Source organism: Adelges cooleyi, unplaced genomic scaffold (assembly GCF_023614345.1).
Source record: "Adelges cooleyi isolate 19-005CV unplaced genomic scaffold, UGA_ACOO_1.1 ACOO_flye_CR_arks_rails_tigmint_CR_PRNA_21, whole genome shotgun sequence".
Taxonomy (NCBI): domain Eukaryota; kingdom Metazoa; phylum Arthropoda; class Insecta; order Hemiptera; family Adelgidae; genus Adelges; species Adelges cooleyi.
In genome coordinates this window covers 3,440,377-3,466,547 of record NW_026095871.1, presented here as the reverse complement: position 1 = coordinate 3,466,547, position 26,171 = coordinate 3,440,377, and the positions used below count along the sequence as shown (strand labels likewise).

At 30.5% G+C, this 26,171-nt stretch overlaps 3 protein-coding genes across 6 annotated transcripts in view; all 3 read right to left on the bottom strand.

The window, feature by feature from the left end:
* Positions 1–4,375, bottom strand: part of LOC126834520 (titin) — a 154,842-nt gene extending 150,467 nt beyond the window's left edge. For 2 of the 4 annotated variants that reach the window (XM_050566497.1, XM_050566498.1), the window contains exons 1-3: positions 4,123–4,374; positions 1,632–1,752; positions 847–984 (exon numbers count right to left, since the gene is read on the bottom strand). In XM_050566497.1, coding sequence (XP_050422454.1) covers positions 847–984; positions 1,632–1,752; positions 4,123–4,154 — 291 coding nt within the window. In that variant the 5' untranslated portion in view covers positions 4,155–4,374. Of the gene's footprint in view, positions 1–846; positions 985–1,631; positions 1,753–4,122 lie in introns of all 4 variants that reach the window. The other 2 variants (XM_050566496.1, XM_050566499.1) reach the window with 2 other exon arrangements.
* A 1,307-nt stretch (positions 4,376–5,682) lies between these two features.
* LOC126834535 (serine--tRNA ligase, cytoplasmic) lies at positions 5,683–7,471 on the bottom strand. Its single transcript, XM_050566539.1, has one exon. The coding sequence runs from the start codon at positions 7,317–7,319 to the stop codon at positions 5,835–5,837; it is 1,485 nt and encodes a 494-aa protein (XP_050422496.1). The 5' UTR covers positions 7,320–7,471; the 3' UTR covers positions 5,683–5,834.
* A 938-nt stretch (positions 7,472–8,409) lies between these two features.
* Positions 8,410–23,576, bottom strand: LOC126834529 (SEC14 domain and spectrin repeat-containing protein 1-B). The gene is made up of 15 exons (XM_050566519.1): positions 23,171–23,576; positions 16,427–16,604; positions 12,217–12,412; positions 12,019–12,132; positions 11,410–11,763; positions 11,187–11,342; positions 10,932–11,123; positions 10,734–10,848; positions 10,416–10,657; positions 10,174–10,296; positions 9,920–10,111; positions 9,644–9,843; positions 9,416–9,578; positions 9,001–9,261; positions 8,410–8,936 (listed from the first exon to the last, which is right to left on the bottom strand). The coding sequence occupies exons 2-15, from the start codon at positions 16,582–16,584 to the stop codon at positions 8,688–8,690; spliced, it is 2,715 nt and encodes a 904-aa protein (XP_050422476.1). The 5' UTR covers positions 16,585–16,604; positions 23,171–23,576; the 3' UTR covers positions 8,410–8,687.
* Positions 23,577–26,171: the final 2,595 nt, after the last annotated feature.

Below are 26,171 nucleotides of genomic sequence, written 5' to 3'. Positions count from 1 at the left end.
ATGAAAATAGAAAAATTACATAACGGAACAAGAAATAGGTAGCGATGATAAAACGAAACTTTTACCAAGTAAAATTATCATCGTCCGTTTATGGTGTACATTTATAATCCGGTTTATTCGAATAGTGTGAGTTTACATCCTTAAGAGAATTAAAAGATCATTTTAGTCAATTGCACAGGCAGGAACAGTTGAGAAATTAATTTACATTATGTAAATAAGTTTGCAATATCTTAAATAGGCATTATTTGTCTATTTACCATTAATTAAAAATAATTCGAAAAAAAGTAGTCTGTTAGGTTACAATATAAATATTGTAGGGAATATATTTAAATCCTTAAGCGATAATTCTACCAACCATAAAACTATTTACTAACCAGAATTTACTTATTTTATTATTTATTTACTAGAAATTTGTGAAAAAAAGTTATTAATGCAGTCAAGTTTTTAGTTCTGAATGTAAACATTTTTACAACTACAAACCAATTAAAAAATATATATATTTAAATCGATTTTCAAAAATACCGTATGATTTTATAACCTTATATAAGTTATAGACTTTAGCTAAATATTTTATAGCAAACACATTTCAATCGCCACAGTCATAAGTCTAGTTCATCTGGAACAGTTTATTTTATGGAGCACCCGTTACAAGTACACGAGTAACCTTACTCCGTCTAAGTCATAAACATTAACGACGCAATTAAACCACAAAACAATAAAACAATTATTATAGCAAAGATGCAATTTCGGCCCTTCGAGTGCATTCGTCATGCTACATATTTCCATTGACCAACTTTTAAGATTCATAAAATTGGTTTAAAATAAAAATATTTTCTACATGCATACCTCGATTGGCGTTTCCGTTTGCAGGATCGGTGGAGTTTTGCGCTTAGGCTCACTAGATTCGGCATTGGCCCAAACAGGCGAAAGCATCTGCTGTTTTCTAGCTTCCATCATTTCCTCTACAACCTTGTCGACATCATACTATAAAGTAAATTATTAAATGTAATAAGTAAGTGGAGTGATGATTGATGAATGTCAAAAGGTACAAGTGATCGCATTCTTGCAATTTTACAGGGTATAAAAACAGAAATTGTACATCCAATGTGTTTTTAGGGGCGTGATATCGGTTTATTTTAAAAGTTAAGCTACTTATAGAACGCTGAAACAAGTACAATAAAAAATAGGGAATTCATTGAAATATTATATTATCTGATCTTTAAAAAGTCGAGATAAAATAAAAATTATCGTAACTCTTATTTAATTATGTTCTTTTTTATGTTGATTTTTTAGATGCATAATATTAAAATGTATTAAATGTTGTCTTTTTTTTAGTTGGTTACACTCGATATAAAACAGAATTTACAATACTTGTTCAAATTATATTATACAACTAATATTATTTACTAATTTTATCACTTTGTTTGTAAAAAACATATGTTTAAATAATTTTTTGTCAAAAAGCTATTAGGTACTTCAAAAAATTGGTGTATGTCTCAAATTATTTCAAAACAATAAATACAATGTTTTGTTGTTTACAATTTTTTATGTCTTTACGTTAAAAACTATTGTAAGTTTAACAGACCAAAAATGATTGTCTATGTTAACATTTAGCATTAAGTTAAATTTACCTCTTCTTCTTCTTCGTTTTCGTCATGGTCAGAAGCCACAGGTGTGCATGAACCGTATGAAGAAACCTTTGAGCTGAGACTCTCGGAAACAGAGTAGTATTCGTCATCGCTATCCATTGCTCTGCAATTCAAAATAAACAATTCATATAATATGCTAAGTAGTATCCAATTACTTTTATAGTATTTTAAACCACTTATGTCGAGTAATTATAATAAGACACTAATAAATTCAAACCGCTTCCTAGCTATAAATTTTCAAAAAAGCTAACCATTCAGTGCTACATAATATTTATAATAAATTATTCATTTTCAGAGAAAATGAACTATCAATTTTAATAGTTTAAGACTAAAATTATTTTTAAAAAAAAATATAGAAATTTAAATAGTGCAGTATAAATTAGACTACTCATTAAGCTTAGATCTTGTTTTTTATTATTTCAAACTATTTTCTTGAACTGGGTTTTTGACCAGACTTGGTAATAGATACTTTTAAAGGTAAAAAATGTAAATTAACATTTTTATGGATGTTTTCAAAATGGTGCTCCAGTTAAACAATGTTAACATTACGTTAATAACCAACCTCCATTGAAAGCTAAATTTTAATTTATTTGTTCAATAGTATTACTATGTTGTGACTTGTAATGTTAATGTATGTACTTTAACGGAAAATCATCAGCCAGCATTAAGATTAATAAAAGTAACTTTAAATTTTACTAAAATTATATTAAACGGTTGTGTGTATTTTTGTTATCTTAAACTGTTGCTATACCCAAAAAACAAATGTGTGTTTTACAAAATGCAAATGTGCAAATAAATGAGTCAAAGTGTGGCAAGTAATATTAATGGTAAAAACCACATGCAACGTCGGTTCACATGTATAAAATGAGTAATATCTTAATGTTTAGCTTAATACAGTGTCAACGCATTAGGCATAGGTATACAAAAATCTATAACTTGAATCATAATAATGTATTTGAATTTCTGAAAAAGTTGTAAGTACTTTTTGCTTTGAATATTAGTAGTTATATTATAATATTTTACTACGTGCATTTTGTACTGCTGTAGCCATACCAGGTAACTATAATGAACAATACCGAACTTATAACCAAACAAACATAAAATAAATAGGTACCTAAAGTGTACTTATAAAAAAAAAATTCACATGACAACCTTTTTTTATTAAAAATTAAACCACCATGGGCAAGTGTCCGGTAATCACACTGACTACAATAAGTGTTCGGTAATATCGTGTTAAATTATTATGTATGATTTTATTTTTTTCATTTTTTGGCTAAATCCCATTTAAACAGCAAATAATAGACCCGTCGGCAGGCTATGCGCTTGTAATTGTTTAGAATTTTTAACTATACTTACTTCTTTTTCTAAAGAAATATCACCATTTACTGTAGTCAGCATGGTTTTGATTTTAATTTTCTTGTACTCATTATTCTCTTATATCAATTAATATTATTAGAAATACAAAAACACAATCTTAACCGCCAGTATTTATCTCCAAACTTATAATGGATTTTGGCAGAATGCCTCATGCCCCTTCGGACTTTTGTATTTATAGACAATGTATATAACATATTTTTATACACGTTATCATGGATATTCGCGCACATGCAACCGACCACATGTGTGGCTCCTAAAACGGGAACTTAGAAAGCCAATTTATAGGCTACACTATGAATTGTAGTCGTAACTGGCATTAAACATCGGTTCCAGTAATTTTTCATGATATACACGAAAGAGTTTAAGCTTAGCCGTTATGAATATACGGGTGTCGATTAAGTCACCTATACGATTAAAGTCGTAGGCGCAGTTATCGGCTAAACAAACTGAGAATAATATAAATAAGAAAGTGTTAACATTTTAGAACCAGCTACTTGTTAAATAAAAAATACCGTAAAACATAAAAAAAATTATTTTTTTTAATATATCCTCTGGTACAGATATGTTACCAGTGCCATTTTTACCCTAAGAGTACGTGGGGCACAAGCCCAGGGCCCCCAGTCTGATGGTAGCCCCGAATAACACAATTTAAATCTTTACGTTTATTTTAGTTTTCTTAAAGGGCCCTCAAACTCTGTGCGCCCAAGGGCTCCTACATAGTCTAAGGCGGCCCTGTATGTTACTCTTATGATATGATAACTTGACTGTACTCGAATGGGTTCATACGGTTCATATAATATTACCATGTATTTTACTTTTTCAACTTTCCTTACTTACCTGGAAGTTTTAATAGCTTACTCGGTGTTTTAAATGAGGACGAACTTTTGTTTTTTAAATTTAATTTTTACGAGTTTTATAAGAACTAAGATTTTCAATCAAAATTTAAAGTTTTTCAAAATGTAGCTCACTGATAAGTGGCTTTTAATTTAATAATCTAAATAATGTGTAGGTATACAATTTCTAAATGAAAATTCAAATCCAAACCTCTATGGATGTTTAAAAATATCCTTTAATTATATTTATTTAAATAACATACGTAGGGTTTTTGTGTGCACCGGTACTTGACATGTGTGATTTGTATCCTTTTATAGCGCGTTAACCACAACTGTTGATTATTATAAAAAATAAAAAATACGGCACTCGCAGCCTCGACGGGAAATTATAAATCAATTTACATAGCACATTCTTAAAGGGCTTTGGTTTTTTCACATTAAGAAAACCACACTGGTCTTATTATACGAAGCCCAAATCGACCGAAAAATTAAAACGAAATAAAAACACTGGGAACTATTATACCGAATGTCACGAAACACTGATGTCGCTCAGCACACTCCAATCTTTTCACTTTTCTATTTAATATTGTTATATTTCATATAAGAGATAAGTGCGCGACCGCCTAGATTGTTGCTGCCAAAATTGTTTATTTTAAACTCTTCCCACCCAAAAGCCATATCCGACAGAATGTCTCCAACCTTCGTCATTATGTCCCATGTTCTCGTTGCAAATTTTAGGTTAAAGACCCTATTAAATATTATATTGTTAATTATACATCATCGTATAAATTTAGATTGCATTTGTATTTTCTCATCCTAGAATCAAGTATAAGTAACAGTCCTGGAGTTATCTTTTGACTTTTTGTATTAATTGCGCGAAAAAAAAATATAATAAATGCCTACTTAATAATATGAAGTGATCACTGGTTCATTTTTAATAATTCCAAGGTCAAACGTATTAATTTAAAACAACAAAATTAAAAATATAAAGGATTTCATTATTTTTCATAGGTAAAAGCAAGTTGTCAAATAAAAAATAAAATCAACATCCTTTTTGTCATACCGTGGTTAATCATTTTATTATAGTTTTACTTATCATAGAATTAAGATTGCATGCAGCTGTTTCTAAGGAGTTTTGTATAGGCAATATTTAAGAAAAAAAAGGTGTTAATAAATTTCGACTATGTCAATTGATTTACCGGTTATTTTGTATAAGCTTTATGGTATTATTTTTAATTTAAATAATTTTTTCTTTGGTTAAAAGCCATTTTGATTTATTTTAGCTCCTAAAATCAAACAAAACTTTGACTACCTAGGATGGTCTAATTTCAATTCTCTTAACGAGATTTTAGTTCTTTGGCAACTTTACTACGTTATGTGGGAAGCTGATTTTCATTAAAAATTTCAGTTTCTTGTAACTAAATTAATTAAATTAGCATTATTTTCAATATTAAACCCCAATTTTTTTACACAAAAATTAAAAATCTGTTTCTTACATAACTGTTTTTAGAAAAACACAATATTATAACTTTTTATCTAATACTGATTAGAGATAATTAATTTTTACAAATTATTCATTAGTCATTAATTAACTTTTATACATGATAATTAGTTGCAGCCATATTATTTCAACTATACTTTTTTCAGATGTGTCCATGGTTATGAGAAAAAATCATAAATAAATAAAATTAATTATTAGAGTTAACAATGTTTTCTAATAATTCATACCTATTTGTATAGTTAAAACCAAATATTAATAAAAATGAGTACAAAAATAATTGCATTTGTATTTGAATATGTTTTATTATGTATAGTTAACATAGTTTAACCAAAATATGTAATTTTACTTATCCAATGAAAGATCAATAAATTATGTATGTTATACTTTTCATAACCAAAAATACATTACAAATTTTTTAACCATAATAGAAATATTTAAGTAAAAAAATATATTTACAATAAAAAGGAAATATATTCATTTTTTATTTTTCATTCCATCTTTTTGTTTTTTCTGCTTTTTCGTCTCTTCCTCATCAATAGGTGCGGCTTTAACAAAAGGTATTTCGTCTTGATATTTCGAAGGCAAGTATTTTTTCAACAATTCAGGAACCTTAATTCCAGTTTCTGTTTGGTAAGTTTCCAAAATTGCACAAATCACTCTTGTTGTAGCACATGCTGTTGCGTTCAACATGTGTACATAATCTACTTTTTCGTTCATTTTTTTAGTTTGTCCATATCGTACCAATAGCCTTCTTGCTTGATAATCAAGGCAATTGCTGCACGACACTAATTCTCGAAAAGCGCCGGATCCAGGGAACCACGCTTCCAAATCTAGTTTTTTAGCTGCAGCGTTGTTTAATGCACCCGATACAATATTCACAACTCTGTAAGATATTCCTAGATCATCATAAAATTGTCTGGAGTTGTTAATCATTTCATCGAACAACGTCCAGGACTGGTCATCAAACGGCGATGCCAAAACAAACTGTTCAACTTTTTCGAACTGATGTACTCTGAATATACCTCGAGTATCTCTTCCGTGAGATCCCACTTCTTGTCGGAAACATGTAGATACTCCAACGTAGCGGATAGGAAGACTCGCTTCTGGAAGCCATTGGTCGCGATGGAGAGCTGCGATGGGTTGTTCGGATGTGGCAATTAGATATTTTTCATCTGTTTCACCTTCCCCGACTTTTTCACTTCCCTTACCAATTACTTTGTACAGTTCTTCATCAAACTGTGCAAGTTGTGCAACTTCTTGCATAATTTCTTTTCGCATGAAAAATGGTGTATACAATGGTTTGTATCCTTTATCGTCCCACCGACGAAGAGCTTCTTGTACGAGTGCCGTTTGTAAAAATACAGCCGGGCCTTTTAAATAATAACCTCGGGCACCCGATACAGTGGCGCCAGCATCACTCTCTACGCCATCGATCATGTGTATTAAATCTACGTGAGAATACTTCTTTTTGACCGTACAATCCCCAACAAGAGCGACCACGGCATTGTTGTCCTCGTCGTTATCAATTGGAACAGACTCGTGTACGAAATTGCTTATTTCCTTGAAAGAATCGTTTCTAGTCTTCTCGACTTCTAGCAAATCCTTGTCATTTTGAGTGAGGGCGCTGTCAATGAGAAGCCTGATTTTCTTAATTTGTTCAACGGAAAGTGGTTTTAATAAATCTACATTTACCGTGTCTAAATCGAAATCGGTCGCAATTTCGGTACTCTTGTCAGCCTGCGGTTCTTTCGATTTAATTTTCTCGCCGATAGTTTTACTACACAGGTTTTTTAATTTATTAAAATTATCCGCTTTAAACCTTAACTGCCGCCACTTACTGTCAGCTTCCACGACTTTGTCCACCAAAGTTGGATCCTTGAATCGCTTTTTTTGGTTTTCGCGGATTTTTTCAGGGTTTCCGCCCTTTTCCGTTCGGAACAAATCTAAATCGAGCACCATCGCGGACAGTAAGTTATAAGTACAGTCGATAAATGTATGTTTTTGGACAAAACCAATTGCTTACGACGTGTCCAACTTTCAAAAAAAAAGTATTATTTATTAGCCCTCGGCCACAGGCCACGATAATCAAACATAACCAACAAAGCAGGACGTGGTATCAACGACTGTTGTCAATGTTATCACTTATCAGATACAGCGGTGGACGTTTTACACTAACGCCATCTATTTATTTGCTTTGTAAAACATACAATTGTGAAATTAAATATTTACAAAAATGTATATTATAATTTTGTAATAATTTATTAAATTAAAAAAAAGAAAAAAGAGTTTTAATAAAAATAATATGCACACGTTAATTAAGATAATATTTTGTTTTTCACTACCATATTCATAGGAATAGCTGTTTATAACAGTAAATAATTAATAAATTATAACAATGGAGAAAAACACAAACTACTGCAGAGCCAGCACAAAACTAACTAAAAATATTCTGCATATTGAATAATAGTTGGATTTAGTATAGAAAATTAAAAGTAGTTAAATATAAAATGTCTGCCTTCTATATAAAATAAGGTTAACAAATTAACGATTAAACAAAAGTGACTAAATTTAATGAAAATGTGAATTTAGATTTTAGACCCAATACAGTTACTATTATTTATGTAAATATAAAGTAATTCATCCAAAACTTTATACATATTTGTTATTAATTAATGGTACCTAATTTATTGGGTCCCCTTATTTGTGTTGCATACAAATATTATATCTTTTTTTTAAAAGGTAATATTATTTATTATTATAAATACTTACTGTAGTGTTTTAATTAATTATCATCCGCGCTTATAAACGACTCAGTATTCAAATATATTGCTAATCACAGAGATAGTTTTTTTAATAAAGAGTGCACTTTTATTAAATTGTTACCTATAGCTATTGGTAATTTTTTTAAGTATTTCATTTGTGTAGTTTTAAATGAATATGTTACATTTTTATGTCTTACAAAAAGGTTTTTTTTGTATGCAATTATTATACAAAATCGTCTTACAATCACTGAACCACTGTTCTATAGAATATCCAACACAATTTCAAATACACACAGTAACATATTTATTATATATATTTTTTATTCTAATCTTAACTAAATAAAAATAAATTACACAATATTTTGTAAAGATATTTGACTAAAAAAAATTAAGTAAATTCGTTGACTTTTAATGGTATACCTAAAACTAAACACGTTCATTAAATAATAAAATAACAGAACATTATTATTTTTTAACTAAAAAAAATTAAGAATTTATGTCTCGGACCAGTCTTGTTGGTGCGTTAATATAATAAATTAAAAAATAAATATCAAGTCAATATTTCTCAAAAAACTCCAGCTAACTGTTTAGCCAAATTTTTCTTGTAAAAGTTGCAGTCATTGTTGTTAGTTTCAGTAGTGTAATCAATATTATGTAAAACAACAATTTCTTCGTCGATATCTTCTTTTGTTGTTTCGTTAGAGATCGTAGAGCTGATTTGTTCAGAAACATTGTCAGATTTTTCAGGTTCAATTGAAGTTTCGAGTTCTGAACTACTATTCGATTGGTGATCAGTAGATATATTTTCTTGAACCTTTAAACAATTATTGATAAACATGATTACAACACCTGTTACCATGTTAAATCTATAAATTTACCTGCTGAGGCTCTTCATCTTTGACGTGTTCCTCGGTTTTTGTTGTATCGACGGCTGCTTCTATTTCCCACCACGGAGAATTGGACGTAGCTTCTCCTTCGGAAGGAGTGTGATACGAAGAAGATCTAGAAGGTGGTGTACCAGTGCAATCGGAGGCTGTCACAAAATCTTCAGCATCAGATCGGCTATTATTATTGTTCTCTTCTGATTTTGAAGTCGTTGTATCTTTATCGTTTAATTTGCTCAAATTCACATACCATTCCTAAAAAAAAATTATGTATTCAAGTTATAGGGTTAAAAAAATACATTAGGCTTGGTTATTTTATGTACAAATATTTAACAATACATTTTAAAAAAATTGTTTGAAAAACATTATTTAAATACCACTTAATTAATAATAATTTATATAAAATAACCTGAGTGACATTTCCAGAACAATCATTCAGCAAGTTATTGAAGGTACTTTGTGCTAAGCCAGACAAAGTAAAGTCTAATTGTTCAGCTAATTCAGTAACCACACTGAGTTTTTGGCCGATCGAATCGACTGCGCTCTCATTAAGGTATGGTACATCTTCGCCCCTAAAAAACAACAGAGTATGTAGATTTTTAAATTTATTTATTTGTTAATAAAAACTGTGACCTACTGTTGTCGAATGCAAAGAGGTTCTCGAAGCCTAGATTTGAGCATACGGCCGAGACGAACAGTGCGACCAACTTCTAGTAGAATTTTCTCCCTTGTCACAAGACACTTGCGTAACCGACCCTTATGCTTGCTTGTATTGTTGTTGTTTTCATCTTGAATTGTTTGAACGGTTTCCATTAGATCTCTTAGTTGTCCGCAGTACTATATCACAAATGATTTATCAATTACAATATTAATAATATTAACTTCTGTTTCCTTTCAAACATCTTTTACGTACTTTGTCAACATTCCGATGGTATACAGCAGACACTCTTAAACGGGTCAATTGTTCTTGGCTGATGTCATCGAACTGTTTCCAAGACTGCCAAAGACTATTGGCAAGCGTAGAATTTCTGACTTCAGTCAATTTACATGATTGTCTTAACGCTAAAGCAGCGTTCAAAAGTTGACAACCATAATCGTATGTACTCTAAAAACGCATTAAACAGATAGTTATCAAAGATAATTTCAAAAAAAAACTCAAGAACTCACTTTGGCAGTTTCTTGAAACGACTGATGCTCTTCTTTTTGTGTTTGTATTTCATCAGCGTTAGCTCCAACGTGACAATGAGATTTTAATAAAACATGATACAAATCTTCTAACCACTGTATTGCCTAAAAATAAAATTGTTTGTGAACATAAAAATATAATTTAGTCAATAGTTTCTATGTATTTAAGCATTATCCTTAAACGTTATTAATTTATTTATTTAAATTAAATCGCAACAACTTACTTGAGAGGCATCTGTTTCATAGTTAAGCACGTATGAAACTTGCTGTAATGTTAAACGTTGTAGCTCAACGCTATCACAAAACAGTTGACACCGAGCCTTAGTCATTTCTAATATTTCTGACACGTTCACAATATCGGCCTCATAATCTACATTCAGTATAACTCCCATTGCGTTTTTAACAGGCATTGACAACATATCAGATAATTTTTCTCCTTCTTTTACCAAATTTCTCTCGATTTCTTCTACAAATCAAAATAATAATACATTTATATTTAGAGTATATAATGTAGTTTTTCTAATTTAACAATGTCAACTTACCAATATTTTCTTGTTGTACTTTTAACTGTAGTAGCGTACTTTCGGGTGATGCTAAATTTTCAATATCGGTGCCCATCACTAATGTCTCATATACGTCACTTGTGGTTTGAAAATACTAGAATTACAACAGATAACAATTTGTTTCATTAACTCAGAGCCATAATTTGTTGTAGAATTTCAATTTAACCAAATATTTACTTCAGCAACCAATCGAAAAAAACGAGCAGATGTTATGAGCAAATTTCGTCTTCTTTCCAATCTTGTAGCGAAACTTCGACAGACAAAATCCAAAAAGTCTTGTTGTGCCATCAAATCTTTATGATACTGAGAATTGGTGTTCTGCATTTGACCGATTTTGTGTAGCAATTCGGCATAATGGCCGTAGGTATCCTGTAAAACAATTATTTAAATGTAGTCAGTTGTGAGTCTATTCAAGAAAACGTACAAACTTACCCGACACTGGAGCTCAAGAGTTTCATGATTTCTTCGATACTCTTCGGCTGAAACAATATCGTAGCCAACCTGTTGTTTGCCGTTCATCATCTCTTCACCGGGCCCGAGAATCCAATTGATAACATGTTTGATGCCTTGCTCCAAGAACCGAATCTCCTGTAAAGTATTTATCCGATTAACATTAGTTAACAAAATGAATGGCGCACAATCGATTATTTCGTACCTTTATGCTATCAAATTTTTTCTGTACGTTGTTCCAGCAATCGACAACTACCATCATTTTGTCGTGGACAATTCTCATGTATCGATCAAGTGTTTCTTTGGTGTCCAGAACGTCTTGCGGAAACGGTTGCCCTTGATCGGAATAAGTTTTGTTTATTCGTTGGCACACCATTTGACCGGACTGCGAGACTTTCTTCACATAATCAATGACCAAATTGTATTTTTCAGCGGACACAGTGAGTACGATGTCGGCCGTGTTTTGTTTAAGCAAATCTTGATTGTTTGTCAAATGCTGTCGCAGTTTTTCCATGTCGGACACGGCATTTTCCGAGCTTTTTATAAACTCTTCTACTCTCTGATGCAAAAAAAAAACAAAAAAATGTGATATCATTGTAGTATCAAAAATGAACAGCTATAAATTAAACCCAGGGTCTGATGAAGTTGTGGCCAAAATTTACAATCAAACTTAAAAACAAATACAATTTTTTAAAGACCTAATTTTTTTTTTTTGCTTTGATTCAAAGCCGCGGAAATACTTTTGTAATGAAAATCTTGGTCGGAGTTTTTTAAGCGGACCACCGAATTATTTTTTAATTTTTCACACACTCACGATGCGATTGTGTATCCATTGCTCGTGGTTGTACGTCCATGATCCGCCCAAGTCGATCGGTAGCTGATCTTGCGACACGTACTTGTTAATTCTGGACAACGGCACGAAAATCGGCTGTAAAACAAAATGACGCGTAATTTGAGTTACAAATTAAAATGTTGTGCCATGTAATGTCCATGTTATTTGTGCCGAGCTCACTTCTCCTTCGGTACGCGTTTTCGTACAGTTTTCTACACGTTGTTTATCCCAAAACACGTCCAATCGCACGACCAGCATCGATCCGATATTGACATCTAAAATTTCAAACACTTTGTGCATAACACTCTTAGTGGTTTTCCACGTACTCCGTTGGGCGTCCAGCACAACACACAGCCCCATTTGTCTAGTATCGGGGCTAAAAAAAAAACATAATAATGTTATTACTTGCACAATATTTTTTATCAATTACTTTAATTTAATTGATATCCGTACGTCTAATAGTTTTTTTTAATTCCAAACAAAAAAATTCATCTCGTGTTTTTCTGGTCTAAAAACTAACGGATTTCCTTTAGAAGATGGGTAAAATTTAAGAGGTGTTATGATTTCTGTCATCGCGGTTCTTAATTTTAATGCATGGATATTAATATGGATTTTGTGTACAACCGACAATAGACGGAATGCCACAAAAGTTAAAGCAACTGTCCAAAACAACAAGACACTTTTTTTTCTACATGTGAGCGGGAGAGAACGTTATTGCAACTATTAATTTGCATATTATGGGAGTGTGTGACCTTTAATGGGTGGGTGCGGGTATTGTTCATACTAACACAGCTAACTTACTGTATGTGACCGCAATAATGTAGCGACTTTCTCTGCGTTAGCCACACTATCTGTCGTTTGCATTTAACATGTTGTGTAAATCATTTTTTTAAACGTAAAAAAATGTTTAAAAATGTTGTACCTACCCAGGTTAAAAAAATGTACCCTACATTTACTGACGGACGAGTCAGTTGTATCGAATTTATGTTCATTTATTTTTATACGAGTACCTTGCGAGATGGAAAAATTATTGACGTGAACAAAATATATATAATAATACCTACATCAAATTAGTGATTTTTTTACTGAAATAAAATATTGAATATCAAATGTGACCCAATTGTTAAACGCAATGTATAAAATAATTGTAGGTATAACTATATTTTGTTTATTTTTTATTATTTATTATTTATTGGTTTTGATTGTTAAGAACGATATTCATTGAAATCTAAGGTCGGAAAAAATAATCAATAATTATTTATATTAGCCTCTTTGAACTGAATGAACTGTTAAACATTTTACAAAACGAATTAAATAAATATTATTAGTTAAGGAAAACGAAAAATTCTATTTGTTAAGAGGCAGAGGATAGGCAATATATCGCAAAACTTAAGCTAGTAGACATTTTAAATATGCCGACTAATTTTAAGAAGAAAAACATATAAGTATATCTTGTTATAAGCTTTTAAGATTATTTTTCTTTGAGTTATGGCGAAAGTTTGATAAAAATGACTCGTAGAAGTCATTTTCTGGTGTATCTATGACGGATTCAATGTACTTTTTTTATGTGAAGCTAACAAAGTCAATAGTGATGGGAATCCAAAAATCCGGATTTTTAAAAAAAAACGCTATTTAAGCCACTTGAAAAACTTATAAATATTAAATACTATTACAATATATGTGTACCTAAGTAAAATTTGTGGATAAAAATTTTAAAAAAATACTCTTAACATTGTCTATAAAATATTTTCGGAGTTCAACAAATCGGAAATCCAAAAGCAGTTTTGGTCTTTTTGGTGTTTTATTTATTTTTAAATACTTACAGCTTTATATTGTAAAATTATTTAACACTTATATGATTTTTAAGTAGCTTAAATAGCATTTTTATTGTGAAAATCCGGATTTTTAGATTTTTTCTTTGGAGGCTTAAAAAGTTGATTTTTTATTTAGCTATTACGAAATTAGTTAGATTTATTAGAATAACTCTAAAAAATTAAAAATGGAAACACTCGTAATAAAATGTTAGAAACAAAAAGTCGGCCTATTAGCCCCCATAAAGAAGATGTTAAACTTTGTAACAAAAAAAAAGTGGAAATCGATTCGGTAGACACTTTAGTGTCAAAAGTAACTTCGTGTTTTAGTCTATATTTGTATACAATTTGGCGCTTTTTGTTCCCTGTTTTTATAATAATAATACCATTACCAAAAATAAGAAAAAATACCCTAAATTGACCATGTACAAATTTGAGTTTGTGTACCTATTCGAAAGTCGAAATTTTGGTAAAAATAATTTCAAAAAAGTATGTTAACATGAATAACATTAATAAATTATCTTCATCCTGAAGAACCTGTGGCATCCCGGACATAGTGCATACGGAAAAACGTAGTTAGGTATACTACAGGGTATCTGTGTAAAATCAAAAACTGCATTATTTCAATGCAATTAACAGGATAGAAAAAAATCGTAATATTCATTATAGGAAATACAACAATTTATGGCTATTATTTAGTTACCTTTTGTTTATGTGACAATTTTCTATACAAAAATTGTTATTCCAAGGTCAAACGTATTTATTTGTAAATTGTAATGAAAAACTGAACTATTACAAAGTTCTTCTTTACTTTTTACACAAGCAAGTAGTCTAATGCAAAAATAAAATGAACTACAGATTTGTCATATCGTGGTTATTCGCTTTGTTGCCAACTCTTTATAGTTTTAGTTATCATAGAATTCTTCGACCAAATTTACCAGTAGTAAGTATTGAAAAGTGTTTTATAAGAGTTTAAACTTAATATTAAACAAAAAAAAATCGCCAAATTTTTTAATTAACTATAATACTCACTATTTATTGTTACTTTAGGGAGAATACAAAATAAAATTCATAGCTGCTTTTTCTTGCGATGAAACCGCTAACTATTTGATAGACAATCGGATACATTTATTTAGAGTTTCCCAAAACCAAACAGAAATAAGAGGACATTTCACCTTAAAAGTTCCTTTCGATGATACCTTATTTGTAAGTTCTATGTGCAAAAATTAAATTAGATAAAGAACCTTCATTTCGTTTTTGCTTATTTTTACACGTATGTGTGGTAGTTTGATGTGAACATGGCTGTCTTAAGTAATATTGGAGGATGGAAAGATAATGCGTACGTTTACCGTTCTGGAAACGCTTGTTCGACATTAAAATTCTTCATGGGACCATCGTGGTCTAATTATATGAAAACTATGAACTTAAGTGAAACCCAACAGTGTCCAATACCACAAGTAAAATAAAAATACAATCAATTATATATGATTACCGTTTTTGTGATTCATGCATTATTTTTTAGTAATATCTAATATCTTAGTACTCCTGTTAGTATTACAATTTTATTTATTGCAGGGTCAATACGTGTTGCGTGGTTATGATTTATCAGAAGTAAACAAGTGGCGATTCCCGAAACAATTTTTTTATGGAACATACAAATTTCGAATGTACTATTCTGATAACAAACAAGTGGTTCTTGGTTGTGTAGTTGTAGTTGTTGATGTATTACGACCCTGGGAAGATTCTTACTATAGATTCTAATTAATTCGAATTTGGATTCTACATAAAAAAAATATATATATAACAACCTAACATAACAGTAGTGATTTTTATTTGATATTATTATAGTTAATTAATAAATAATGATATTCAAATTATTTATATTATAATATATGGCAATAATCTCGTTTGATCCAAATATATACGACACAAATAACGCTAATTAAAAAAAAATAAAATTACACATCATATTTTTTGGTTTTTCTTAATATTATTTTTGTATCTTTCCTCGTTTCCTCGACTTATCCATAAAATGAAAGCCTAAGGGCAGCTAAAAATTCTTATTAGACACTTCAATTACTATCTTCCTTGAATCAGGTACTTTAACTGTTATACTTAATGTTTTTTTAAGGTAAGAATGGGTATAACGTTCCTATAGGAGGCAATTTGGGCACACTCATTCTGTAGTTATAAATAACTTCTAGACTAGTAGTGGCATATTTTTAACTCGAATTTAAAGAAACACATTTAAACAATTGAAAAAAACGAATTCAAACGGTTGTCTCCTTAATTGTATCCTAGCCGCCACTGAACCACCTATAGTAACTATAGTATCTACTATGAATGTGTTGAAGCTTTCATGGATACTATATTTTTTAGTAGTAGTTTTACACTACTACTAAGCCACTATACGGGTCCAAATAACTGTTGGCTAATTTGCATAGATCCAGCTATAACCGGTTCAAAGTTGTCAGACCAAAATTTATGGTATGTGACTTTTGACTTGAGCAATTTGTGTCACGCATGGACCGTGGTTGTGAAATTTTCAAACCAAGTTCTATAAACTAAAGTAGGTGTACCTAAATATGGAGGCATAGTAACGAAGCGCGGTGTCCAAGTAGCCGTTGGTCCATGGCTGTACGACCACCACGACTAACGGGCGTCCGTCCAGATCTCGGCCTCCGGGCACTGTGGCTACTCGTTCCTGGAGGACGTGTATAATATCTGCCGCATCCATTCCGCCACCTCTGGTGAACGCTGGAAGAATAAAAAAACAAGCAAACAATTATTTAGATTAATTTTAATTATTAATTAATTTTAATTATTAATTAATTTTAAAAATTAAATTAATAGATTAATTAATTTGCAAAATAAAAACAATCACAATTTAACAGTTTAATTTTATTTTAAAAAAGTAAAATTTGTACTTAAAACTTTTTCTTATAAAATAATAGTTTCTGTAAAAAGCTCGAAATTGTTTTTAAATATGTATTATTATCTTTTTTGGATAAATTTTAAACTGGCCGTTACATTAATATAAGATATTTAATTTTCATTTTACACTTAAAAAAATAGAAATTTATGAATTTCATTAATTATTAATTACCTTACATAAATTTATAATTTAAATAATGCTAACATCTAAATAAAATATTCGTAGGTATAACCGCAGTTGTTTTGTACGTAAACATCTTCATGAGTTTTAAGAAACTCGAATAATGAACAATGTGTAATAAAAATTACTTCTTGAAATTTTACGTATAATTGTATCACATTTACTTATAAAAAAATTACTGAGAAAAACCTAGTGTTAAAAAACTATGCAAAAATATTTCTATATTATTTATGACAATATAAATCATATTAGGTAAATATCAACAGGTATCGATATTGTGTTTTAAATCGTGTCTCAATTTTTTTTCTGATAAAGAAAAGTTTGACCGTGGATTAAAAAAAATTGTTTATACTTTTTAAGTACACCACAAATTTTATAAGCATACATTAAAAATGTATACATTTTTAGGGCGATTTTCTCGATTTCAAGGGGAAGTGATGAAATTTTAAACTTTTAGACTTAAAAAAGTACCAAGTTTTTGCATTTATAAACTTGTTAGGTAGTAGGTACACGAATTAACCGGTCAAGTAAATAAAAAAGTTATAATAATAAAAACACAACATTTTAGAGACAATACGTTCACAGCTCCGCATCGTAGCTACATAAAAAACTATCTCGGCAAATCCTAACCCAACGAAAACTCGTTTTTGTTATCAATATAATAAAAGCGAGACGGCCTAGCATTACAGCTTATAATAAGTGTGTACTACAGAGACACACAAAGAGTCACGTGTAATGTGTATAATAGTGCTTGGATTACATGGTAAGTAATCCGTACCTGAACTGGTTCGGACCATACACAGGCTACAAAGATAGTACAAAAAAAAACCGTAGATATTACAATATATAATGTATCTTATGGGTAGGTATACTTAGGTCTTAGTATCATATCGACGCCTTTTTTTTTACACAAACAGGCTTTTTTACACACAATAAACATATCTCTTTCTGACTATATATTATTATTATTATTACTCGAATGTTATTTCATGCCTAATAAACGGTATATGTTGGTAATCATTCCCGACCATGTACACTAATGTACTTTAATAGCTACAACACGGACAGTGCGTGTATTATTTAAAGTTATCTGAGTAAAATAATCATAAACACTGCAGCTAGGTAGGTGTACATTAAATTAAGGTATAGGGTTACACAGATTTGGTTTTTGAGATTTAATTCGAATACATAATGTACGGTACATTATACACGCTTAATTGATTTCATGGTATCATCGCAAATAACTTAGAAAAAACTATTTTTTGCATACAGAAATGTTGTGTGTTTTAGGTCGCGCGTTAGCGTCAAACCAGATCCGGACGTTATTAAAATAGTTTTGATTAAAAATAAAATAATAATTACAATAAAAAAATAAAATAAATTTGTAATTATTAAAATGACAGGTTGTTTGAAACAGACTTACATTTCAAATTTAATTGATACAGTAAATAAAAATTAATTTTAAATGATTATGTTTTTCAAATAATTGTTTGTTATTAAAAAAAAACAAAAAAATGCCTGGTTAACTTTTTACAACCGACTTGCACTTGTGTGAATACCAGAGTGATCCACTCATGTTCTTGAAAAATTATTGCAATCTAGAAGGGGTAGATATTTTTTCTTTATTTACATTTTTTTGAGAAAAGTTTTAAATTAAGGGCCAGAAAATTGGACTGAAGGTAGATCATAATATAAAAACTGTGTTAGTGTACATGACATAAAATTCTAATAAAAAAAATGTTAACACAATTTAACCAAGTACAGCTGATACACATCAAAACTTTTTGGAAGAGTGATTGTCATCTCTTTCAGTAACAACGATTCCGCAAGACCTGTGATCTCACCGACAATAGAAGTTTCTTTTAAATTTCTACTGGTTTTGTTGATTTCTCGAGAAAATATTACTGTTGTTCATACAAATGCTTTGTATAAATATATAATAAAAAAAAGTAAGTACCTTACAACACACGTCTAGTAAGTATATCGTCTGCCGGCGGCACCATTTATAGTAATTTTCTGTAATTAACAAATTACATTAAAGAATCTTATTGAACAGATTTTTTTTTTATCGTTGAAAAAACTCGAGTTTATGTTTCGAATGACTTTCTTCTTTGTACGATCACCGACGATTTTTAGGAAGAACAAATTACTCTTTATGAACTATTATATACATAAAATAGAGTATTACTCTATACGTTTTAATTAAAATAATATATTATGTCATTTTGAATAGGTCAAAAAAATGATTGTTCGACTATAATACAAAATGTATAATAGACACGTTTTTATGGTATTATGCAATGCGCGTTCATTAAAGAAACGTAGTACTGCACTACACATAATCGTAATAATACATTTTACGATTTATATTACATATATGTATAAATTGTTTTTTTTAATTGCATATATTGATATATGCGTGTACCTACCAAAATATTATTTTAATAATTTCTATTTTTTTTTTATGTACATATTCTAATAAGTTTCCTATGCAGAGAAAGAATATAATATACTTCGCAGTATTATATATTTAAAACCTCTGGCATTCTTTAATTTGTGTACATGACATCGGTTAAGCCGATCAGAAATCAGAATGATTATTATTATAATATACACACTGTACGTGTCTTCTGTATAGCAATATAATAACGGTACCTACCTACCTAAAAATATTGTTTTAACTCGAGATTATTTTAGCGACCTCAACATTAACTAATGGAGTCCGAGACTTGTAAAAAACTATTTACATACCTATGAAAATTGTAATATTAAATTTTATGGGTTTTTTTTCGTAAAGCGCATACAACCATTATCGCACGTTCGCAGCTGTAAATTGTTTGAATAATTATACGATTAGTGGCATTTTCGTGCGTTCAAAATGTATAAACATAATATCTAATCTAATATACGCAAGCATTGTAAATTACACCGGACTCGTAAAAAAAAAAAAATTGCCGTGTAATCAAATTTTTTTTATTGCCTTTCGCAAAATTGACCCCACTTTCGACTGCAATGTCGCTCAAACGGCAAACCTAAATGCTATACTGCACGTGCACGTGTATATGCTGTAATAATATAACATCGATATTAATAAAACAAAAATACATTAAACCTAACGCTTTTATCATAATAGCAATTTAAGATAATAGAATATTAAGCATTGTAATTCTCGGTGGCATACCGTTAATTTATAAGGGCAACCACCACCATTACCCTCCCCCTCTCACTCTCATTGTACGTTTTTGAAAAACACAGCTTGACGTGCTAAATAGAATCTGAGACCAGAATTGGATTCAGCGACTAAAATTCTATAAAAGTTTATATTTTGGTTTATAATAAAAAAAACAATAATAATAATAATAAAGGTAAAATTCGACTATCGTTGTTGTGTAACAGTCGTTTAGGTATGTCCACTTTCGGTCGAAATGGATATTTTGCAATTATATTATTGTTCGTTGTTTATCCATTCTCGTACATAAATCTCAAGTCTTAAAAGGTAGCATATCCTATTAATTTTTTTATTTAAAAACTACAAGTAAATTACGAAATAGATTAAAGGAACTAATTTTACTATTTCCACTACTTTAAAACTAGGTTTGGACAAATGACCTTCTGCAACTCTCTAATAATATGGAGTGGCTATAAAGATCATTGAACAGCTAAGGTAAAATATTTTTTATATTTTAACATTTGATTAATTTTTTAAATATTAATATTTATTTAATATTTGATTTTTTTTTTGCGCAAAGCAAAGTAGGCACGCACAGTTTAACTAAACGCGAAAACATTAATTATTGTGAAAGCTGCACGTACTTTGGTTCGCACAAACTAACTGCGCGTGTTAATAAAAATCGTACAATCGCACAGTTTTCGTAGTGTGCAAACGAATATCGTGGGATTAAAATTAAAACTGAACGTGTAAACCACCTTTACATTGTGCAATTCAGCCGTTGCATTTTCGGATTGCCTCATAAAGTTTCGGTAACCCCAACTTACCCCGATGAAGACGTTAAGATGGGTTTACATGTTCAGTCTAACTGTGCAATCAGTTTGCGCAAATGAACTTAGGAGATTATACACATTCAGTTTTCATTCAAAACCGATGATATTTCGCTTACACACTAGGAAAACTGTGCAATTGTACAATTTTTATTTACCCGCGCAGTTAGTTTGTGCAAAACCAAAGTACATATAGTTTGTACACACAGTATAACTGTACGTGTAAACGGACCTTTAAAGCCGAAATAGCCACTTTCTTAAGCAGAATTGCGTTCCTAAATTGTGACTTGTATTTTAAAGTGCACGCGTTTATATTATGCAGGCGATTGTCATTATTACGTCGTGATCTATTCATTTTGGAGAACAATGTTGTCCACCCAACCCGAATATAATACATCTTATTAAACTCTTTTCTTCTTCGGATATATATATTTTTTTTTTTTACATTGTTTAGATTACACGAGGGGACATCCGCACGGTCAATTTGATAATTGCAGGAAATAATTTACTATGCAGGTGTACACATAGTGTTATTATGTATATCGCCTATCACAATGCGGCTTGTACCGAACACGTGTCTAACGTTTTTTTTAAATTAGTTTTTTTGTTCGTTTTTTAACCGACAAATTTCAACGTCTGGAGAATATCGTTAATATGTGGGCGGCTGACAAAACCCATTGAACCTTGACACCTGTGCGAGCAACAGCTGACCAGAAAACCGATTATTAAGTATTATTATTGCACGGACGTGATGCCGAATTTCAAAAACTGTGTTGTTTACCGGTTAGGTTACCTGTTTTTTTTTATTTCACACCGACCAACGTTAAAAAATAAAAAATTCCATGCTAAATACAGTAGTTGTATTAGTTTATATAGTTAACCCGTTTATTGTGACCGTTCAAAAGGTTTGACTCGATGATGAAGCAAAAATATTTTATTTCCTTTATTTGTTTTTGAAGCTTTCGAATTCTACAAAATAAACACGTCCGTTAGGTTAGGTACCTTCGTCGCAAACCCAGTATAAAAAAAACCGTTCGTACTAGTGAAAGAGATATTATTCAATAACGGTTTAAAAATAAATTACAATTATGTTTCGCGTTAAATTACACACGTGTACTTAATTCAGTAAAGAAAGCAAAAAAAACCAGTATAGCCAGGAATATGACCAGAAGATTTTTTTCTTTCGATTTTAAAATCGCTTTCCTAAAGAAAATTTATGATTTTTAATGAGAAAATAAAATGCGTATTCTTTAAAGTATAACTTTTTAATAATTGTTAACTATGACCGTTTTCTGTTTAACTGTTGGCACATAATAATAAATCAAAAAGTAACCTTTTTACACTATCGGCCAATTTTTTTTTAACAAAATTTTACTTAATTCCGATTGGTTTACCAACAATTAAATATCATATATACAACCTTATACGTATTTGAATAATTGAGAAATGTTAGCAGACCAATATAAGGCCGACTAAGGGTCAATCGAGCCAGTTTTTTTGGGAGGAAAAAAATCGCTTATGCCCTTTTGGCGTACAGACAGGCACAGGTGTAATTTGTAGGGGGGGGGCTCAGCACCTTTAAAATTTTTGTGTTTTATAGAAGGTATAGTATTTGCATAGTCATAACTCATAGTGTCTCCGTCTACTTTTTTTTTGTATTTACTTTATTATTAGGTATCATTTTTATTTATATTCAAAATTTAGTTAAAATCATGACTGAACGGTTATGCACCTTCGCTTATTTTAGCTAAATTGCTTCTTTGTCTTTTGGTTCTCATCGCTTAAAACACCTGACAAACTCAAAAGTCATACAAGCTATCAATAATTAATTGGGATATATACTCATGAGTCATGATGATCTTTTAGAATATAACTATATACGTTCTGCGAACTGTCTGTGTGAAGAGGCAACGACTAATGTTCCCATACAGCACTGAACATTTATTAGTTATTAATATTTAATACAATTATGATAAATATGTTTTATTTAAATGTTAAAATTTAATGAATATTATAGGTACCTTGTTTGATACTTAACAGTGTCGAAATACAACAAACGATCCTATACAAGGCAAAACAATAATTGTTAAGACAGAAAAATCAATGTTATTAAAATGTTTTAAAACTCTTATTAAAAAATAATTTTGAAATATTAATTTGTTATTTTGCTATTGTAATAAATTAGTTAATAAATTTAAAATCGAAATACCTGACAGAAGCAACGAGTTATGTATTCGGTCGTCGACGACGTTACACCCGGGATAAGCAGACCTGATCTGCTCTACCGGCAGATCCTCTTGTGCGGTTCACATGGTCTTTCACGTACACCCGTAAGCCGGCGTTCACTCGAACGGTGGAATTTAAAAAAAAAACAACAAAATAACACCCGAATTAAACACAAGCAACGTTTAGCAGGTTGACGCGTTTAACGTGCTTTGCAATCACCGTACGAACAACGGTAGGTAAGCACAGTTCGGTTATTTATAGGCCTCGGACGAGAAGCGCACAAAGCACGCAAACAGACGAACGCACGACCCGAAACTTTCCAACACTGAACGGTGCGGCGGCGGCGGCGCAATGTTTTGTTGCCGTCGGTCGCACTCCGAAGGGGAAAAAACACACAGACAACGCGGCCCGTACACCGTCGGCGCATGTACGACGAAAACCAGTTTGTGGACGCCGCCGGTGGTACCGGCCCAAGAGAGCAACCCGGACGGCGGCCAACAGCTGATATGGGAGAGAGGAGGGCCCACGCCCCGTTCTATGCGTGTTAGGTTTGTTGACATACATCGCCCTTACCTGTTCGGATAATAACACGCAGGTATAAAAGCGATGTATATATTATACGGTATAATCATATTATCGTATACAAACGTATAAGAAGAAGAAAATATAAAGAAGTAAAAATACCGTCTAACTCTATTGAGCCATACCGTGAAAATATTAGAATACAATAATTATTACCCATTTATTAGTTATTACTTCCTCGCGCTGCTTACACTTAACTATTGCGTATAAAGGTGAGCAAATCGGTAGGTATCAAATACCAAAGGACAATAAATAAATATAATGATAATGGACTCGGATAAAACATTCCATCTCCTATGTACCTACAATTGTATTTATAAACAAGAGGCGGACTGGACCACTGATTAGGTTAGGTTAGTTTAGGCTACTGTTCTATAGGAACAGAATAGTAGACCTTCTTATTATCGGTTTTTTTTTATTTAAACAAGCACTATAATTATTAATAGATTGCTACCAGTTTAATCATTTTATTTTCAGCGACAACTATATTGTATCGTTCAAAACTCCAATCTCAAGGAAGAAAAGTATCGATTTCCCTCGAGACCTAACAATTGTCAGATTATTGATTATTCCTCGTTCTGCAATGAGCGCCCTAAAATTATTTGTATTCCACACGTGTTATATAATATTTTCAGTACTTAAGCACCCTCTAAAAGTACTAAAATCTATTTAGTTCTTAATAAATTAGTGATTTATAAATGAGACTTAAAAGTCTTCATTAAGGTCTTTACTGCTGAGCATATTACTATGAGTCACTATTAGTCCAACTATAAGACCCCTATTATGGGAAGCTAAATATTTTGGTATGACTAAGCTGTGAAAGAGCATTTCCCCTCACATCCCTCTAAATAATCAAAAGGGAATATTGAATACTCTTCTTCGCCTGTACTATAATTATATGTACTTAATTTTTCCCACGAAAACTAACCAATCAATTCATTTAAAATTTAGATTATAGTTGACTGAGTTGTATTTATTTTTAACGTAAAAAAAGTTCAAAAATAATGTTCAACATTATGCCTCATAAATATTGTTTTATTGAATTGAACAATGAACAGTACTAATCAAATTTACTGAAATTAAAAACAGGTTAACACTACTTCGAGTGTAATTTTCGACTATGAAGTCTTGGTGCTGATTTATACTGTGCTGTGTTTTTTTTTAATAAGGTGAGGTCCTTTAAATGTTTTCTTATAGGTAGTTGCTAAGTAATTGATTGTTTTATCACATGATTTAGTTGGTTTTGAATCATAAAGTACAATCAGTAAATTTAAAAAAAACTACTCGAACGTCAGTGTCTAGAATTATTTTATGTTATATTTGTTTTCCTTAAGAGTCGACACGATAACAATATAATATTATACTGTAATATATATTTTGGTTATTTGATGATTCAACATGTTTTTTTATACCTTTAGGGTCGAAATGGAAACCTACAGTTGTCAAACGATATTCGTATATAATAATAATACACATAATATAAGGATTTTTGTTACATAAACCTGATACTTATGGTTTCATTCATGAGAATCATTCGCCATTGGTGTATAATTTTTAATCCGCAATGTTTTTATCGATAAGTGCATTACTCACGTACAACGTGAAACCATAAAAACATAATTTATCCCTTTTAACAATAAACTAGCTCCCGGGAAAAGGATTAGACTAAATGCAATTTAGTTGCCTAGGGGTTTTTAAACTTTTTTTTAAAGGGATTTTAATATTATATATATATATATAAATATATTTAATATATAAATATTTGTTAAGATGTAGCCTCTCCAAAACTTTCTCGTGCATTTATTATACGATTGATTACACGAGGTTGAAGCATCGGGCAACAAATGTTGTGTATGATATTAAATGATAAACATGTTTATTATTTTTTTGGTTTTATATAAAATAAACATTTTACTAACCGAACAAAACAAAATTCCACTTTCAAATATAAAAAGTTAAAATTTATATGGGTTTTGTAAGGTACTTGACCCGAACACTAGTCAATTTTTTACTTATAAAAACCGGCCAAACCTATAGAATAATGTTATTCATTATTATTTCACTCCGCAAGACCACTTTTCCGGAACTTGTTTTAAATTAAATTATACCAATATTCGAATCTTAATATCCATTCTGCAATCTACACACATTCATTAAAATACCAATGCATGTATAATTTATAAATACATTTATTGAGTGTTGAATATTAAATAACTAGTGCATTATTTAATATTAATATTACGATTATTCTTGTTTTATTATAATAAGTAATATAATTTTTTTATGTATGTTTGCAAAATATTTGTAAAGAGACCGCTTTTTAACATTCATTAATTAAGTTGTTTTTTTCAAACATAATAAACATTTTATTATTTATTAGATAGCAATATTTGATAGATTTA

Bases quoted from the DNA above. Each gene is read 5' to 3' on its own strand.
- LOC126834535 (XM_050566539.1), bottom strand. From the start codon at position 7,319: ATGGTGCTCGATTTAGATTTGTTCCGAACGGAAAAGGGCGGAAACCCT.
- LOC126834529 (XM_050566519.1), bottom strand. From the start codon at position 16,584: ATGGATGCGGCAGATATTATACACGTCCTCCAGGAACGAGTAGCCACA. The intron at 11,124-11,186 runs GTAAGTTTGTAC...ATTGTTTTACAG, and splicing joins CTCTTGAGCTCCAGTGTCGG to GATACCTACGGCCATTATGC. The intron at 10,849-10,931 runs GTAAATATTTGG...TTGTAATTCTAG, and splicing joins TTTTTCGATTGGTTGCTGAA to TATTTTCAAACCACAAGTGA.